The 19,683-nt window shown below is 33.8% G+C and overlaps 2 protein-coding genes across 4 annotated transcripts; one reads left to right on the top strand and one right to left on the bottom strand.

Moving 5' to 3' along the window:
* Positions 1 to 391: 391 nt before the first annotated feature.
* On the bottom strand, positions 392 to 2,064 carry LOC18602872 (geraniol 8-hydroxylase-like). Its single transcript, XM_088805618.1, has 2 exons — positions 1,145 to 2,064; positions 392 to 1,041 (listed from the first exon to the last, which is right to left on the bottom strand). The coding sequence occupies exons 1-2, from the start codon at positions 2,042 to 2,044 to the stop codon at positions 445 to 447; spliced, it is 1,497 nt and encodes a 498-aa protein (XP_088661744.1). The 5' UTR covers positions 2,045 to 2,064; the 3' UTR covers positions 392 to 444.
* A 10,929-nt stretch (positions 2,065 to 12,993) lies between these two features.
* MPK16 (mitogen-activated protein kinase 16) lies at positions 12,994 to 19,562 on the top strand. 3 transcript variants are annotated; one of them, XM_007034511.3, is made up of 11 exons: positions 13,001 to 13,732; positions 14,115 to 14,167; positions 14,837 to 15,245; positions 15,403 to 15,530; positions 15,639 to 15,698; positions 16,338 to 16,487; positions 16,604 to 16,759; positions 16,839 to 17,050; positions 17,755 to 17,856; positions 18,002 to 18,162; positions 18,787 to 19,562. In XM_007034511.3, the coding sequence occupies exons 2-11, from the start codon at positions 14,144 to 14,146 to the stop codon at positions 19,074 to 19,076; spliced, it is 1,692 nt and encodes a 563-aa protein (XP_007034573.2). In that variant the 5' UTR covers positions 13,001 to 13,732; positions 14,115 to 14,143; the 3' UTR covers positions 19,077 to 19,562. The 3 variants fall into 3 exon arrangements, with proteins under 3 accessions (XP_017974885.1, XP_007034572.1, XP_007034573.2); XM_018119396.2 differs by lacking the exon at positions 14,115 to 14,167 and having other exon boundaries at positions 12,994 to 13,732; positions 18,790 to 19,562; XM_007034510.3 differs by lacking the exon at positions 14,115 to 14,167 and having other exon boundaries at positions 12,998 to 13,732.
* The last annotated feature ends 121 nt before the right edge of the window (positions 19,563 to 19,683 follow it).

The raw sequence follows: 19,683 nt of genomic DNA, 5'->3' as shown, positions 1-19,683 counted from the left end.
AAGAATAAAATGAACTTTTGGAGTGCAATGTTGTTTAGATGTGTCGATAGGACTACATGTGTTTAACCACACAGAGAAATTCTTTTTAAACAAACTCTTATATAAACTATTAATTACTAGTATGTGTATATATATATATATATATTTGCAATTTGGTTAATTATTGGTTGCTTTTTATGTTACATAGATTCTCATTTTACTTTAAAGTACTTGTATTTACATTTTAGATATTTTACAATTTATATGAATATGATGTTTTGATTTTCAAAATTAAAATAAAAAATTATCGAAAATATTAAGTATATTGTGAAATACATTATAATATTGATAGTTTCCATTATAGTCTCAACTCCTTTATATAATATGGAGATTCAAAGACTTGGCAACAATTAATACATTTATGCATAATTAATCATAAACATCACCATTCTAATTTCCAGATCCTTAAACAAGTGGAATAGGGATAGCTCGTAAGGGTTCTGCTTTTTGTAATGAGATCCCGAACTTTTCTTCCATGTTCATGACCCCTCCTTCGATCTTCCAATCAAAGTTGTTAATCAGGGAACCTAACATTAAATGCAACATTCTCATGGCCAAAGGCAATCCAGGACATATTCGTCGCCCTGCACCGAAAGGAATGAGCTCGAAATTCCTACCTTTGACATCAATCTCTAACCCCAAGAACCTTTCTGGTGTAAAGCATTCAGGGTTCTCCCAAACGTCTGGATCTCTGCCTATAGCCCAGGCATTGACTAGCACTTGTGAACCCTCTGGAATTCTAAAGCCATGGATTTCCACATCTGCTCCAGCTCTACGAGGAAGTAACAAAGGAAGTGGCGGGTGCATCCGAACTGTTTCTTTGACGATTGCTTGTAAGTATGGTAAACGTGCGATGTCTGATTCCTCAACTTGGTTTCCTTTCCCAATAGTTTTCTTTAACTCTACCTGCGCTTTTTGTAAAACCTGTGGGTTGTGGAGTAATTCTGCCATTGCCCACTCTAATGAAACTGATGTTGTGTCTGTTCCGGCAACAAACAAAACCTACATACATAATTTTCAACGGTCGAGTTAGTCTATAAATTTATAATTTCAACTAAAATGTCAAGAACTAAAACAAAGAAAATAGCAAAGGGGAAAAAATTACTCCGAGTAAATGCGTGAGGTGTGTTTTATTGAGTTCCACGAGATTATCTTCAATGATGTCTAGTAGAGCGTCCAAAACATCATCGGAGGCAATTGACCCATGCTCTTTTCTTAAATGCAACCGCTCATCGAACATTTTCTCAACAAGGTTAAGCAACTTTGTTAAATGAATTGACATCCTGCGCCGTACACCTTGTGGATCAATCTTTCTTAGCACAGGGAAGTAATCAGCTAGGTTTGTCTTCCCTCCCTCTTCCATGATACTGCACACAGTGTGCTTGAAAGCTTGTGCATCTTTTGAATTTGGATCGACTAAATCCTTAGAGAAAACAGTATCAGACAACAAATTGATCGAACTATTGAAAGCTGCTTGGCCTATGTTGATTGCTTCACCAGCACGGCAATGCTTGTGAACATAGGAAAGAAGCTCTTCTATCTTCTTGCGGCGCAGGTATTGGTGGGCGTCGAGTTTTTTATTACTGAAAAAATGTGAACTGCATACTTTGCGAAGGGTTCTCCAAAGCGGTGAAACAGGCATCCATGGCAACCCGACTTCGTCGTGTTGATTGACTCGGAGAGCGTCACCGATTGTTCGGTTGGAGAAGGTGAGATCATGGTTTTGTAAGACTTCTTTAGCCATGGCTGCTGAAGAAACAACTATTGTGGTTAAGCTGCCTAGTTTCAGACTCATTAAGGGGCCATGAGTCTTGGCAAGCTCAGCCAGGGACTTGTGGGGTTTGTCACCAAGATCCAACAAGTTTCCCAATATTGGAATCCGCCGTGGACCAGGTGGAAGCTTGCCGGAACTCGCTTTGCTTCCCCCTGTAATGGAACGGAGAGCTTGAACTAAGACCCAGGTCAAGAGTAGACATAGCGAGCAACTAATCAAGGAGTACTCCATTCCCCTTTTCCTGTATGCAACAAAGATCTCTGGTGAGCCCCTCGATTTATAGTAAAAATACTTCCATTCATATATACATCCAACTAATTAGAAATAGGCAAAGATTAATTAATTTCCTAAATTAAAAAATGGAAAAGGGACTTTGGCAGCAATATTAATAGGAGTCATTATCTGGGACCATCCAAGACAGTGGACAAAGGCTTTGGCAGCAACATTATTGCTCCTTCGTGGTCAAGTCCTGCAGTGGCGGAATCAAAATTTTTTATTTGAAAAGATGAAGATTCAAAAATATCAACATTTTGTGAAAAAAAAAATTCAATTCTCTTATTACTCATGACAATTTATTTTCATAATTCAAAAATCTTTAAAATTATTTAAAAGAATTAATCTTAATAATTAATTACTATAATTATAAATAATTTAATAATAAAAACAATCTCAATTTTTAACAACAAACAAAAATTAAAAAATATAATAACAAAAATCTTAATGGGAAGCAAAACGTTAAAAAAATTAAGTGCTATCAATAAACAATTCAATGGGAAGCAATTTCCTAAAATTAAATACAAATAAACAATTCAATGAAAAAGCAATCCCTAAATAAAAAACTTAATTGTTCACAAGAATTTAAGCAAAAAAAAACAAATAATTTGTAGGAAAGCAATCAAGTAATCTCTAAATAAATAAGTAATAACTAACCTTAGGTACTTAATTAAATTCTTGTTTTGTTGTTTTCAACAAAAAATGGTTAAAGACAATAAATCCTAAAAAAAATCACTAAATAAAAACTATTAAATAAAGAAAAAGTTTAAAGTTGAAAATATTAAAAATAAAATAACTGTAAATAAACCAAACTTACTAATTATCATGACATGAAATGTAAGTTATTAACTAGAGTTTTTATGCATAGAAAATGCTCAAGCAAAAAAGCGTAAGAAAAAAATAACTTTTTGTATCTATTTGGTAGGAAGAAAAGATAACAAGAAGTGATGGTCGTGAGATTTTGGGAAGAGGGATTTGGATATAATTGTATTGCAATAGATTTTATTTTTAATCTTAAGTCTATTGAAATTAGCTGTTGACTAATTGTTATGGGGCATCTCATCAAATAAAAAATTATTATAAGGATAAAATTATAAAACTTTAAAAAAATAAAAATATATTAGAAAATTTTTTAAATTTTTATAGAGCCAAAATTAAAAATTTTCAAAGAAAATGAAAGAAAGTATAAAAATTTATGAAGCATGTGCAATGGAAAAGCAACGTGGTGGCTCATATGGTAGCAAAGTTTGCTACGGATATGCCAATAGATCAATCTATATAGAGGGATGTTTCTCTCATACTAAACCCAACTAGAGATTGTGTGATCACGGATGTCTTGTTGATCAATTAATTAAAGGGTGTGTGGACTTAAATTTGGTTATTTGTAATGCATGATTAACTTGAGTACTCTTTTTTGTTTACAATGATTTTTATCTCATTGAGTTTTTTTATGGTAAGATTTTTAATGAAACTCATCTTTCATGCTTTAAGCAATATTGTGGGTGATAATTGTAATATATTATGTAAAGTCGCTCACAGGGCATCGATATATTGATGAAGTATAAAAAATTCATCTATCTTTAAAAAAAATAAAATGATTATTATATAGTAATGAAAATCTGAGGTGGATTTCAGTCAAATCCAAACCTACAAACTTGGGAATGATTCCCAAATAATGAATTTGCATTAAGAAGTCCACCACAAAACCAAAACTCCGAGATGGAGCGCACAGGAGTAGGCAAGTGGTCTATGAATTATGATGCTGTTGCTTTGCTTTGCTTTGCTTCGATTATTACATCTGAAAAAGGCAAAGAGCCACATTTGCACATGGAAAATATGTTTGGCATTTTACCTATCAAAATACTTAATTATTTGGGTGAATATGAGGTCGGTATGCACACATGTCGACTTGTAATTTGGTGGCTGCAATTCATGGCTACTTAAAATCCTTTCGTGATTCACGTGATAAGAAAACTAGAATGCATTATTTTTGTCCAAACTGGAATCCTTTGAAGACAATGATATCAATATACAACGTTGGTGGATACGAAATATTAAAAAGGAGCTTAGTGGAGAGAGCCGAATACCACATGGAGGCAGCTGAGCTACAAAAACGTATCCAGGATGGGGTGCAATGGAGGCTAAGCATTTCCTTAATCTCTTTTAGTAATGATAAGGAATATAGGAAAAAGAAAACAAATACAAGAAAGGCAAAAGAAAAGGAAAGGAAAGGAAGAGAGAAATACGAGCATGGAGCATTGGAATTTGAAAGCAAGCTTGAATTGGTATCTTACCATGATAGATCAGGACAAGGCACTAGGGGAGATATCTGCCGAAGCTGCTCTTCAGTCTTGAGAGCTGAATAGAAAAAGTTAGGATGAAAGAGGAAGAAGCCTTGTTGGTTGAATATCTAGGGTAATTTTCAGGACATGGATTCGCTTGCCTTCAGTTGACTTATAACAACCTCGACGGTCAACTCAAGTCAACATTAGTTAAAATAATCTTAGGATAAGGATTTACCGGCAATTGAGCAAGTCACATTAGATATTGGTTATTTTGAATTAATAAAAATTTAAGTCATTTACAATTGGTATATTTTTAATTAGATCATTTCGAATTTAAATTGTTGACTTCAAACTCAAATTAAGTAGAATACAAAAAGATGATTATGATTTATCAACCTCACAGGCCGAGACACATCACCCACATAACAACCATATAAATATTCCGTACAGATGAGGAAACAACAAGAAGGGTTCCCGTTCCTCACCCTCGGCGGCCACACCGTGGTCAACCACCAACAATATGTCACGTGCCATTCGAACTCCTTCCTTTGCAAGCGGATCAGCTTCCTCGTTTGTCTCAATAATTAAAGCGTGTGTTGGACCACACCTTGATTTTGCGAACTTATTCACGTAACAGAGGGCAACTTGCATGGCGTGCATTTTAACATTTCGTACCCATTAATGTTGTATATTGATATCATTATCTTCAAAGGATTCCAGTTTGTACAAAAATAATGCATTCTAGTTTTCTTATCAAGTGAATCACAAAAGGCTTTTAAGTACTAAGAAAATTAAAATCAAAAAGCTTTTAAGAGTTCCTGTTTGTACAAAAATAATGCATTCTAGTTTTCTTATCACGTTGTATATTGATATCAATATCTTCAAAGGATTCCAGTTTGTACAAATAGATATTCACTTCACTTGATCTTTGTTACTACTTGATCATGAAATTCGTTAGCTTTTGATCACGAACTTCAATGCAGCTAGATATCTTCACTTCAAAAGTCTTTTATTTTATTGATATCTAAAATGTTCTAAATTTTCGAATACCTCCGAATAAATGCAAACGGCTTGGAAGAGCTCTTATTTATAATGTTAGGTGAGAGACTTTGATGAAAATGTACCCTTTTTAAATTATCTTTAAGTTATTTTAATTTAATTAGAGATAAATTATTATAACTTATTGAAATTCTTTTGATTAACTGTACTTTGAGTCTTTAAATTTTGATTGGTAGAAGTTAAGTATTATCTTTAAATTATATTAATTTATTTTTAAAAAATTACATAATTAAATTCGATTTTTATCTCTAAATTAACATAATTATTATAGATAAATTAAATGATCAATAATTAAATTTTGATTGGTCAAAAATGTTAATATTATCTTTAAATTACCTTGATTTATTTAGAGACAAATTGGATGATCAATAACTAAATTTTGATTGGTCAAAAATATGAATATTATCTCTAAATTATCCTTATTAATTAGAGACAAATTGGATGACCAATAATTAAATTTTGATTGCTCCAATTTAAATATTATTTTCAAATTATCTCAAGGGATAAATATATGACATATTGGTGAATTGGTGCAACTATGTATCTTTGAAATGATCCAACTAATAAATTAATTATTTTATAATTAATTACATAGTTATGACATTATCAAGTCCACATGGCGGCACATAATTAGATCATAATTGTTCTCCTTTTACATGTTGATCCAGAGACTAATTTTCACTGTCTATGCAATTGTCAATATGCTCAAGCAATGTGGTTGGCTTCGAGATGGGGATTTAGAGATGTTGGAATTTAGTTTCAGATTTTATTTCAATGGATTTGTTTCCTATGTGATCAAATCGGTTAAGAGAATATAGAAGAAATTCTTTATGTTTTATAGGCAATATGGAAAGCTTGAAACTTGTTGATCCTCAAGGACAAAAAGAGGGAACCAGGCAAAGTCATGAATATGGACTTGACCATGTGCTGGCAATATAGGGAGGCCAATTGTTTTACCCATAGTATGCAACATATAAATGCTAAGTTGTGGACACCTTGGATTAGATCGAATGGCCTAAAGTTGAACTCAGATGCTGCTTTATTTGTAAGGGATGGTGAAGTCATAATGGCTGCAATTTTATGGTTAGAAACTGGCTGCCATTTTATGGTTAGAAACTCTACTAGAGGCGTGGTACTCATGAGTGCAAAAAGAATGATACACAACTCTTGTGTTTATGATGCGGAATTTAAGGCTATTACATGAGTGGTGATGATATGTCTAGAAAGTAATATTATGCTTGATGAGATAGAAGTCGACAACCTCATGGTGGCTGGATGGATTTCAACTAAAAATTTTAAAAAAGGCTTTAGATTTATTAGTAGAGGATTGTGATTTTTTACAAAAGGGATGGCAACACAAATTGTTAAGCATGTGCATAGGAAAATCAACATGGTGGCTCATATGGTAGCAAGGTTTGCTACGGATATGCCAATAGATCAGTCTATATGGAGGGATGTTTCTCTCATACCAAATCCAATTAGGGATTGTGTGATCAAATATGCCTTTTTGATCAATTAATTAAAAAGTGTGTGGACTTAGATTTGGTTATTTGTAATGCATGATTAACTTGAGTATTCTTTTTTCCTTACCATAATTTTTATCTCATTGGGTTTTTTCATGATAAAATTTTTAATGAAGTTCATCTTTCATACTTTAAGCAATATTGTGGATAGTAATTACAATATATTATGTAAAATCGCTGACAGGGCATTGATATTGATGAACTAAAAAAATATTCATCTTTCTTTTAAAAAAATAAAATGTTTATTATATAGTAATGAAAATCTGTGGTGGATTTCAGTCAAATCCAAACTTAACGACTTAGGAACGATTCCCAAATAATCAATTTGCATTTAGAAGTCCATCACAAACCAAAACTCCCAGATGGAGCGCATAGGAATTACGCAAGTGGTCCATGAATTATGATGCTGTTGCTTTGCTTTGCTTCAATTATTAACATATGAAAAAGGCAAAGCCACATTTGCACATGGAAAATATGTTTGGAATTTTACCTATCAAAATACTTAATTATTTTGGTGAATATGAGGTCGGTGTGCACACATGTCGACTTGTAATTTGTTGGCTCCAACCCATCGCTAATTTTCTCTTCTTTTTTTTCCCATATTTCTTAAATAAAACAAATTAATTGATGGCAAATAGTCGGCATATCGCTGTAAAAAAAAAAATTAAGACGGGATGGGCCGTGCCAATCGAAGTTGGCACGGCATGGCCCATGAGGACAGCCCGCAACAATCATCAAGGCCGCTAACTCATTAAACTTTCCCTTCGTTCAATTTGCATGGTGAATAGTGCTAGATTTCCTCCTCGGCTCCCACCCGTGGCCGTAATCCATTGCATGAAACAAAGCCAGGCACACGTATAAACATAATAACAAAGTCAAATATATTCTCACAAAATAAAATAAAAGCCCCGTGATTGGTGTACATCCAAACTTTCACACTATATAACTCTAAATTAATGGCAGAGCAGAGCTCACTTTCATAAGGCAACTTTTGCTTATCTTTTTTCGTGATTGTGATGTGATATTTTAATTTCTTTGTTGACCATGTATGATCATGAAATTATCATACCATGTTCCTTGTCGTTATCAATTAAGGCCTAATTCTCGCTATTCAGTCTCGGGCCAATTATTTAGAGGGAAAAAAACAGGAGGGAGGTGGGGGGGGGGGGGGGGGGGGGGGGGGTGGGCTGTGAATGTGAAGGAGCCCTTACCGTAGGATTCTGGTTTGCTTTGACGTTTTAACAAAGTTGAAATGAAATGGATGAGGCGAGTATGATTTGCTTTTGCTCCTTATGTTTGTCTCTAAAAAGATTATTGAATCAATATTTGACTACGTCCCATTAATTGTTTATCATAAAAGGACCCAAAAATCTCCTCTAGCCTCTATCCGTATGCCACAAGACAAAATGATTAATACGATTTCTCTATCACAACAGTCTATTCTCATATCACCATTGAGTAAACTTCAAACTTATTTGATACCTTAAAGTGATAACAAATATAGTAGTCTTTGATATTCCAAATACAAGGAAAATTAGCAATCATATTCATATCTGACACTTACTCTTGAATTTGTTTAATATATGACAATAAACACAGAAAAAAATTAGATTCTCAAAATATCAGGTAAAAGGATATATATATATATATAGTATTTATCATATTCCTCCTTTTTGTGAATTGATCATTGGTGGAATTTGGGAGAGTGGGGGTGGAGGAGTGGACTCACCACTAGGGGTGGAGGAGTGATTGGGCATATTCCTGTAATTTGGGAGCAGTTAAAGATAAGGTCCTGAATGTTGGGATGCGACTTGGAATAAATCCAAAACAGAATTATTGTATCCTTGACTAATAATTTAGCTGGACTTGAACTACTGTAAAGAGTAATTTGGTTCAGGAAAAAAGCAGAACATAGTAGAATAAAACCATGTTTCTCTGCTGAAAGATTTTCATTCAATAATTGAAGGAAGATTTAAAGAAGAACAAGTAGTGGGAGAGAGCTGTGAACTCACTTGAAAGCAAAGACTGGTGAGTGAGTGAGTGAGTGAGTGAGTGGTGTCTTCTGAAAAGGAAAAGGATTTTCTTCATGATTATTCCCCCCAACAACACAAGATCAATTGATTTCGATGGTGAATGGTGAAGTAAAATAATTGAAATTTGTAACCAAATCCCATCCACTTACCACTTGGGTTAACCCCAAGTAAAGCTTTTGAACAGCACAGGAAAGTTTAATATCGATCTCCTATTTGGTAAAAAAAGAAGAAGAAAGAGGCTTTAACTTAGAAAACCACTCTACTCCAAAATTGCAAATGCATGATTCAACATTATGCAAATGTTAGAATAATGCTTTCGAGGAAAACTGCGAAGAAAAGCTGCTACTGGTTGGTGAAGATTGGAGCATCTTTCTTTTGGAGATGGATGTAGTCCTTGCAATCATTTTATTCTTTTGGGTACATAATCTCTTTGGAATCTTTCAGGGATGATATGCAGAGCTTTTGGGATAAATTCATATCTTGTGTAAGCCTCTATTAGCTATTGTAAATCTCATTTTTTCTCTATTCTCTTGAGCCTTGTTAGGATAATTTGAGACGAAGAAAATAGAAAAATTTTTGTTTAAATATCTTTTTGGATGATCTTTTATCTTAGTGTATCATCTGTATTGAGGTAGGGCGGTCGATTTTGTGTGTGTTTACATCTATCAAAAAATTTGTCTAATGACTTTTTTTAAATCTATCATATCATTTTAATTATAAATAAAGTTTAATTTAATGATTTCTATCTCTATTTAAATTTCGAAGTTTGAATTTTTGTTCTCTTATATTCTTTTTCTTCTCAAATGGGAGAATAAACAAAAACCTTAGTTACAAATTTTGATCTTTCGATAAAGGCTTTAGTGTTTGGTTCAATCCAAAATAGCAAAATGACTATAACATTGAACTTCACTCTAGATACATTACATTGAAGTTCACTCAAGGTATTATAAATATACATTATGTTCATATTGAATTAATTTGAAAAGAATTAAGGTTATTAATTGCTATCTTATGTTATCTTGATGTATGAAAGGAATATTATTGTCAAAAATTATCTAATAAGAAAGTATCTGATAGTATTAAATTAGATGTGACACTAACTCATATATGTATGGATCTTGTGCAAAGTGTCCAAGCGACACAAACTTTCTTGTACTTGTCCGATAGTCACAGGCCCCCGTAGGGGGGGGGGGGAGATGGAGCATGTGTTGGCGGGTGGCGAACACGCTCGGTCACCGATTCAACGTACTGCAGCTGGCTGTCACTTTTGGGTCCCACACACGTAGCTCAACATCAAGGGGAAAGCGCGTGGACTTGGCCACCTGTCGAATTTTTTTAAGTCTGTGGTGCTATATAATTGCCTTTTCTTTTTCTTTTTCTGGCTAGGTGTTTTTTATCTATTTCTGAATCACTTTGCATTTTTCTACTTTTTTTTCTTTCTCTTGCCCTTGTTTTAAAAAATAATTACAACTAATGCCATTTTATTAAACATTATTTTTTCTTATTTTTTAGATATTTGTACTATTTGTTTTTTTTAACAAATCAAGGTTATACATTTATTATTTCATAATAAAAAATGTTTTTTAAAAGAAAGGTTATATACTTAACCCAATATTCAGAAACTATACCGCTTTGGAATATCATAAATTTATTTTTAAATGTAAATTTCGTAACATAAAATAAAATATTTATATTTAATATATGATCAATGTATAAATCTTATATGCTTATATCGAATCATATGCTATTACTTCAATAATGAACAAACTAAAACAATGTTTCAAAAACCCTTTTAAAATATATGCATAGCTTAATTTTAATATTTTATCGGAAAAAAATTTTACTAGGAAATAGAAACAAACGAAACCCTTAACGAAGATTATTATTACATTTGTGCATGTTGAGTTCGATTTTAAAAAAATAAAAATTTGTTATTATTTATTATATAGTTGTTTCTAATAATTATTTATTGAGCACCATCTGTTTGGCTGTAAGGAAAATTGCAAACTAACATCACAGTTCACCAATATACATTAATTAAATATGTTTTTATTATGTGGTATGTCTTATATTAAAAAATATATATGTTCATCATTTATGTATGCATGGTGCTCAAATATTCATAGACCTTTCTAAAGCATGTACCAAAGTTGTAACTCATGACATATAAATCATAGAATAAGATAACTTGCCCACCTCTTAGAAGTTACTAAGCTGTTAGTTTGTTCATGTTCTACCAAAATTAAACCTTAATATTTTACAAAATTAATTGCCTTTATATAACTAATATCTCTAATAGAAATGGATATGGGGATGAAGGCAGTGTAAAGAGATTGAAAAAGTTGACTTTAGGCTAATTCATTAATGGCAGGCTTTATGACATTAGAACATAGGACAATCATTGCATCATGCCACATAATATTAACTTGGGGACAGTATATTGGGCTACCTATAGCAACATTACAATTTGAATCAAAAGATTCCACTCATTCAAAAGCCCCATGTGATGCACATGCAACCATGGAATCCCATTGAATTTTGGATGTGGCCTTTCTTGTTCTTGGTACATTGTTTTTAAGATTATAAAAATTCATCGCTTTGCATTTGTCATGCTAATAATCCTTATTCTAATTGTAATGTGATTCCTGAAATTAATTTATAAGCTTACGTAGTATTAATAGTTCGTAATCTGTTAAAATTTTGAATTACTGTAAATAACCAAATTCGATTTCTTTTTTCAACAATTGTATCTTACTAAAATTAAATAAAATTCATAATATGAAAGAGAGCTGTCTCCTTTCACATCGTACGAAAGAAAATCAAATAATAAAAAGAAATGTAAAGAATTGGGTTAATTTCCTCGGACCAATGAAATAAATTTTGTTGGGATCATGAGAGGCGTTGAGCTGTAGGCATCATGTCATGCAATTGGGTGGGCAAAACATAGCACGTGGTCTAACTTAGAGACTGGGCTTAGCATGGCAATTACAATAACAATCCAATAAGGAAAAAGGTGTATTAATCGTGGCACTAGCTCATGGTTTTTGGCATGGAAATCAGTAACCACAATGACAATAAAAATACAAAAGACAATATCAGTCCAATAAGCAAAACTTGTTTTAATTCTCCTTATATCAAATCATGGTTTATTGGTTTTTAATTTACTTACTAAGAGTGTGTTTGATAAACAATTAAATGCTACTTTGGTATAATTTTAGAAAAATTTTATCATTTAATTACATCAACTTTATATTCTTTCAGTTTAACATTATTATGCAAAAGACTTAAAAAAATTTCAACGAAAACTTTATTTAGTATTTAATTTTCAGTAAAATACCAAACGAGTTTTTAGGAACAATTAAATTTTTCAACATTGAAAATTTAATATTTAATTTTTTTGATTTATCAAACAATACCTAAATCATTTATTTTATCATTGATAAAGTTATCGGTCCATGTAATAAACAACAAATTATGAAGTAATTAAAGAAGAAAAGAGAGAATGTTAGAGCTGAATTTTCTTTTAATGGTATAAACCCTAAATTTGAAGTCCTCCTAAGTTGCTTTCCCTATACAATCAATCCAAATTAGGGTGAAAAAGGGGAATGTTTGGGACTTTTACTAATCAATTTTTAGTTACTTAAAGTATGAGAATTTAGTTAATGCAAGATTGCCCATGCCCATTTTATGCCCCATTGAACTATTTTTCAGCTTTATCATTACCCACCAACTAATCAGACTGTTAACTATTTAACAAATTACTTAATTCTTTTGGGTGAAAAGATTAAGTTAAAAATCAGTCAATATTCACTAAAGTGTACCATACTAATTACAGAGAAAGAACATTAATTATTATCCCAACAAAATATGGAATATGGCCCAAGTTGAGTGGCAAAAATGTCATTTCAATATAAAAATGATTATGTTATCCTTTTCAATCCCACTTTAAATTGCTTTAATTATTAATTTTGAAATTAAATAATTCCATTTGGGCCCTTCTCTTTCTCACACACAAAAAGCCTCCAACTTGAAGCACACCGCTCTTTGATTTCCATTTGCTCTTCCGTCCCTTTTGTTCTGCTTTCACTTGAAGATCCAAAAGCATTTCCACAAACCCAAGACGCCTTTTTATTCCACTCTACAAAATAAACAAGAAAAACCCAATCTTTACGTACCTTCTCTAAGCATAATAATTTAATGTTTCCCTGTTTTTATAGTGTTAATCGCCTTATTTAGATTCTCCAAGAGACTCTCATTTTCCAGCTCAATTTTTTTAGGCTCATCCGCCAAAATCTTTAGGCCTTATTGTATTTATTGCTATCGAGAAAAGAATCAAAATTTCTGTTTTTCAATTTCTTTTTTCTATGTTATTATCAAAAAGTTGTTAACCTTAGCCTCAAAACTTGAACTAACTAGCATTGGCTTTAGCTTTTGAACTTAAACTTTTGATTTCAAACCACTTTCTTTGGGATTTCTAATAAGGCTGTTTTGGTTGTTGATCTTGATATTTTGGTGAAAGTGTTTCCTTTTTTGAACAGTTTTGTAGTCTGGGTAATTCTATTTTTGTGGGAATTTGGTCTTTGGCATTACTGAATTTTTTTTTTCTGTGATCTTTTTATTTGGGTTTTAAGTGCAAAGTCAAATCCGTTTCTCCTTTTACTTTCGTCGCTTCCTGTTAGATGCTCTTGCCACTTGTTTTCTTTCCAAGGTTTTTATGCTAAGATGCAGCCTGATCAGAGAAGAAAGGTAACTTTTTAAGTTTTTATATTTACTTGTATGAATATAAGTTTATTTAAGATCTAAACAAGTGAGATATGATTTTGTTTTTGAATAGTATCCTGTTTTATGTTAATTGGAATCAAGTATATCTGGCTTGCTGGATAATTAGTCAATGAATCTGTTATGATCCTTATAGTTTCTCTACATTAAGTTGTGTTGATTGTTGTTTCCATCGTCGGTGTAGCTCTGTATTTGGATGGGAAAGAACAGCTTGTCATGTTTCTTGTCTCATCTTCTAAGCCACACGTTTCTGTCCGAAGTTTGCTGGTTTATGGGATGTCCCACTAGAGCAATGCCGTTTTGTAAACTGATAGTCGCTTGTCTTTCTGTTTTATTTTGGATGTTATAGGTAGCTTAGGAGTGCTGTTATTGTTGTTGATGTTGGAGGCACCACTTATGGTGGTAGGTTACTTTGTTTAGTGCTCTGGATGCTGACTACCAAAAGTTATATATTTTAGTATCATTTTATTTATCTGTGTATTTGCTTCTGGTTATCTAAGTTCTTGAAGTTGCCTCGGTGTAGAAACAAAATTTCTTGTAAGCGAATAATTTTTATGTACCTTGCAATAAACCATCATGTCCATATTGTGCTTGATTCAGTTCTATTGTTTTTGCATTAATTTCTGCTGCTCTCTGCCTGACTGTGTCAATTTTACTTTATCTAGGGAAATCTTCTGACATTAATTTTCCTTGTTTTTGTTTTGGACTTTTGATTTATTCATTGTGTTTGGTATATGGCATAGAGGAAGTAATTGCAACATACCTTTATCTAATCCACTTGGGATAAAGTTACGCACGTTTTAAGAGAGATGACACTTAGTGTTTTTGTGCCCCAAATTGAGTATCATATGGCCTTAATTGATTTCCAAAGGTCTAGGTGTGTGGAATTATTAATTATACTCTCATTCTCAATTAAGTTAGTAGTCATGTTTATCAGTTGTAGTCCCGCTGGGTTGGCATACACACTGTTGAACCTTCATTTTTTGTATTTTATGTGAAACCTGTTATTTATAAGATGTAAACCTTGGTTGTAATGTTGACAATACAGTCTGCTTTACCTTTGCAATGCAGTCAGCTGTGGATGTAGATTTTTTCACCGAATATGGTGAGGGGAGCAGGTACAGAATAGAGGAAGTAATTGGTAAAGGAAGCTATGGTGTTGTTTGTTCTGCATATGACACACATACTGGAGAAAAGGTTGCAATTAAGAAAATCAATGATATCTTTGAACATGTATCTGATGCCACCCGGATCCTCCGAGAGATTAAACTTCTCAGGCTCCTACGTCATCCAGACATTGTTGAGATCAAGCACATCTTGTTGCCTCCTTCAAGAAGGGAATTTAAAGATATATATGTAGTATTTGAACTTATGGAATCTGATTTACACCAGGTTATCAAAGCAAATGATGATTTGACCCCAGAACACTACCAGTTTTTTCTTTATCAGCTTCTTCGAGGCCTCAAATACATTCACACAGGTTATTCTCTTGTAATAGTGTCAACTATAGAATGTGACTTAATCCACTTGTTTGAACATAGATAACATTTTGAAAGTTATTCGTATTGATGCAATTTCAAGTTCTTGTTGATTGTTCCATTTCTGATGGTTCTTTTTTTTTTTTTAACATTTTTTAGCAAATGTTTTTCACCGGGATCTGAAGCCCAAAAATATCTTAGCCAATGCTGACTGCAAACTGAAGATCTGTGACTTTGGTCTTGCAAGAGTAGCTTTTAATGATACGCCCACTGCCATATTCTGGACGGTAAGTTTTCTCTACATGATGCTTCAGTCAGGAAATAATTTATTTATAGCTTGCAGAAGTTTGTTTCTTGGTTCATAATTGAATATTTTTCGCTGCTTCCTTTCTCAGGACTACGTTGCAACAAGATGGTATAGGGCTCCTGAATTGTGTGGATCCTTTTTCTCAAAGGTGCAAAAATTATTAGTGCATTTATTTGATTGAAAGTAGCTTACTCTTTTCTCTTTTATCACGATTCTTTTTCTGGTTGTTTGATGTGAGATTTTTTTTTTGCAATTTGTTAAATGGGAGTTCACTTCCTTCCCCTCTTAGTATTGTTGCCGCATTGAGATAGGTTTTTGGCACCTCTTGTTTGTAAGATGAGCAGTTCTCTGATCAATAGCTCATGCAGCCTGGCAGGAAAGCACTTTTGGATATCTCTAAGATATGCATATCTCACCATATTCTGTTGACTTTGTAAAGGAACTTCAGCCAAAGACACAAAATGTAGTCCTTGCTATAGTAATTACTTTCCAGTGAATACATAAGGGTGTGTTTGTGTGTGTCTGTCTGTTTCCCATGAAAGCACAATTTGGCAGTCTGACTACTCACTTTAGCTGAAGACATGGTTTTAAAATTATTTATGCAACGAACAGTAGTTGGCCTGCAGCTGATGCTTCAACCGTACGGATGTTTTCCTCTTATTTTATTTCTCTAGTTGCACATTTCAAGTGTCTGTTACCAGTAAACAGCATCTTACTCTGTTTAAAGGTGTTCACAAACTTGTATGCTTATGTTCATTTTTAATTTTACTGTTCTTTCTATATTCAGTATACCCCAGCAATAGATATATGGAGCATTGGGTGCATCTTTGCAGAACTTTTAACTGGGAAACCTCTTTTTCCTGGAAAAAATGTTGTCCATCAATTGGATCTGATGACTGATCTTTTGGGAACACCCTCTGCTGAAGCCATTGCTAGGGTATGTTTGCTGTTATGCACTTGTTGCCTCCATTTGGATTTGTTTATAGTGTTTATTTTAAGTCAGCCATTGAGAATCGGTTGTTCTTTGCTAAAATGTGGATATCATATGAGCAGGTACGCAATGAGAAAGCTCGGAGATACTTGAGCAGCATGCGAAAGAAAAAGCCCATTCCATTCTCTCATAAGTTCCCTAATGCAGATCCTCTTGCACTTCGTTTGTTGGAAAGAATGCTTGCGTTTGAACCCAAGGATCGACCTACTGCTGAAGAGGTTTGTTTGTGACTTTTCATCTGCGTTTTTACAATGCATAGTCTCCTTCTAACATGGATATCTTTTTGTTTGCTGCCAGGCCCTTGCTGATCCATATTTTAAGGGCTTGGCCAAAGTTGAAAGAGAGCCTTCTGCTCAACCAGTTACCAAGATGGAATTTGAGTTTGAGAGACGTAGGATTACGAAGGAAGATGTAAGGGAGCTCATATACCGTGAAATTCTTGAGTACCATCCTAAAATGTTGAAAGAGTATTTGGAAGGATCAGAGCCAACTGGCTTCATGTATCCAAGGTATTGTTTTAAATTATTTTTCTGACATTTTAACTATATGTCATCATATCAAACCATAATTCAATTTTGAGTTCCGTCCTTGATTTTTTTTCCAACCAGCCTTTATTTATTGGTTCTGCTATGAATGCTGTCTTTCCTGTGTCCTTTAGTGTTGAGAGGATTTTTTTTCCTTGATATTAGTTGTCTTCAAAAGAGAACTTTAGCCATTACATGTATGGAAATGAATACGAAACATTCATTACTGGTTGCTGATTCAATTCATTCCGATGAAGCTGTAAGTGTGTGCTATTTAAATCTGTAATCAATGGACTTCTGCCTGGGGCTTTTGGTGCTCATCTATAGTTTGTTGCTTTTCTTCCAAATTTTACTCTAAGCATTATATGTGCGAAATGAATACAAAACCTCCATTAATGGTAGTTGATTCCACTCATTTGGATGAAGCTGTAAGTATGCCATCCATGTTATGGAATCAATAGACTTCCTGCCTTTGCAATAACTACTTATGTAAATATTGCTGTACATTTGGCTGTTTGAATGCTAGAAATCGGAGTTAATTGAATTCAGAGACTTTGTGCTGTGTTGATTTAATGAACCTAGCTCCAAAATGTTGCCTCAAGATTTCTCAGACCTCTTATTCTGTTTGAGTTGCCAGTCTGAAAGCTCCTAACTTAGAGGCTGTTATTCATGTGTATTTCTTAATGCAGTGCTGTTGACCATTTCAAGAAGCAGTTTGCTTTCCTTGAGGAGCATTATGGAAATGGTACAACTGCAGCTCCTCTTGAGAGACAGCATGCATCTTTGCCAAGGTACTTTTATTATCAACATTTATATGGCATGCTGCTTGCCAAATCCTGGGTTGTCTCCCAGGTATCGAAATTATACACTTTCACCATTATGCCATCTTGTCTATATTTTTACTGACTAGTACCCTGATGAAATATGTGCATGCAGGCCATGTGTATTATATTCTGATAATTCAGTACAAAATTCAACAGATGTAACGGATAACTTATCTAAATGTTCTATCAAGGAGACTGAGAAACCCCATACAGAGAGGAGCTGTGGGATCCCCATGTCAAGGCTTCCTCTTCAAGTTCCTCAAAGCATTCAAGGTATGAATGTTTTTCTCAAATAGATACAGATTGGTGATATCATTCCCCAAATCATTTTCAGCAGGCTGTTTATATATGTCTTTTTCTCTAAGTTTGTATCCCCGGCTCCTCAATATTTATTGCTATGCTTGTGTCTCACTGATATTGGTAAATGATTACAAGCACCGTCTTGCTTCTCATTTAGAGGCCATCTTATCTTTATTTCATCTAAATCTCTGGGTAGATATACTTACCGGATTAACTTTTCAATGCAACTTAGCAAAATAGTAAGAATGAATTATTTGATTTTCAACATGTGCATGTAGTGTGGTCAAAACCATAATGTGTTTAGACTTTGATGTTACGAGTGTAATTTATTTGTCTGGCAAGTTAGACGGTGGCTTATTTCTTTGAGATCCACAAAACCAGGGGTTATGAGCATGTCATATTTAACTGTTTATTATGCAAGTACAAGTACATGCTTAAAATGACAGGAAGAAAGTAATATCCTACAGGAGCAGCTGCCATGGACTTCTATGTTTGTAATATATTAATTGCTCATCTCGCTACTGGACCATCTCTCAATAACTGCATATGCTCTTAGTTGTACTATTGTACGCTAACAACTTATCATAATGAATGCAGCAGGAGCTGCCAGGCCTGGGAAAGTAGTTGGATCAGTATTGCGTTACAACAATTGTGGGGCAGCAGCAGTGGCTGAGACTCTTGAACCGCGAAGAACGGTCCGAAATCCAACTGTTCCAACTCAATACACTGCCACAAACTGTTCATATCCCCGAAGAAATCCAGTGTGTAAAAATGATAGGGGAGAAGATGAAGTAGTTGAAGGCTCAAATGGGTTGCAGCCAAAGCCCCAGTACATGGCTAGGAAAGTTGCTGCTGCTCAAGGTGGATCCGGAAGTCAGTGGTATTGACCTAATATCAACTGCCAAAGGCTAACTTAATGGCGGTGAGAGTTTAATCTTGCATTGGTCTTCCCACAACTAGGAGTCATGGGTGAAGCTATATTATCCGTGCTCCAGCAGGGCTGGTTAAAGAAGACCAGACAATCTACAAGTTTAGCTATGAGTTGTAATTTATACCACTAATTTGAAAGAATAGATTAAATGGTGCCTACTATCCTTCACCTCATGGTTTTGTGGTCCAGATCAATGACAAGCTATAAGATACGTGAAGTCAGAGAATCGAGGAAAGGATAGTGGAGTTAGTTCTGCTTATGTTCTCATTCTTTATTAAGTTGAGGTAATACCCTTTCCCCCCCAACTTGGGCCTCAACTCTATGATGATTTCCTTCTTGTATCCTTTCACTCACCTTTTTGTATCTGAAAGAAGGGCTGTTATTTATATCTTTAACTTGAACATGCATTTTGATTAAGAAAATAAGTTGATTGATCTCTAAACTTTGGTCTTGAAGCAGAAGCATGTAAGGCTCCTGTATGTATTACTAATCTTATTTCGCTGTTACTAGTATTTTCTGAGGAGAAATCCTGCAACCTGATGTGTTACAAATTAAGCAGTGCC

This window comes from Theobroma cacao, chromosome 4, assembly GCF_053813885.1.
Source record: "Theobroma cacao isolate CCN51 chromosome 4, ASM5381388v1, whole genome shotgun sequence".
In the NCBI taxonomy this organism is placed as follows: Eukaryota; Viridiplantae; Streptophyta; class Magnoliopsida; order Malvales; family Malvaceae; genus Theobroma; species Theobroma cacao.
Note: the sequence above shows the minus strand (reverse complement) of the source record. Positions and strands in the feature narration are given on the sequence as shown.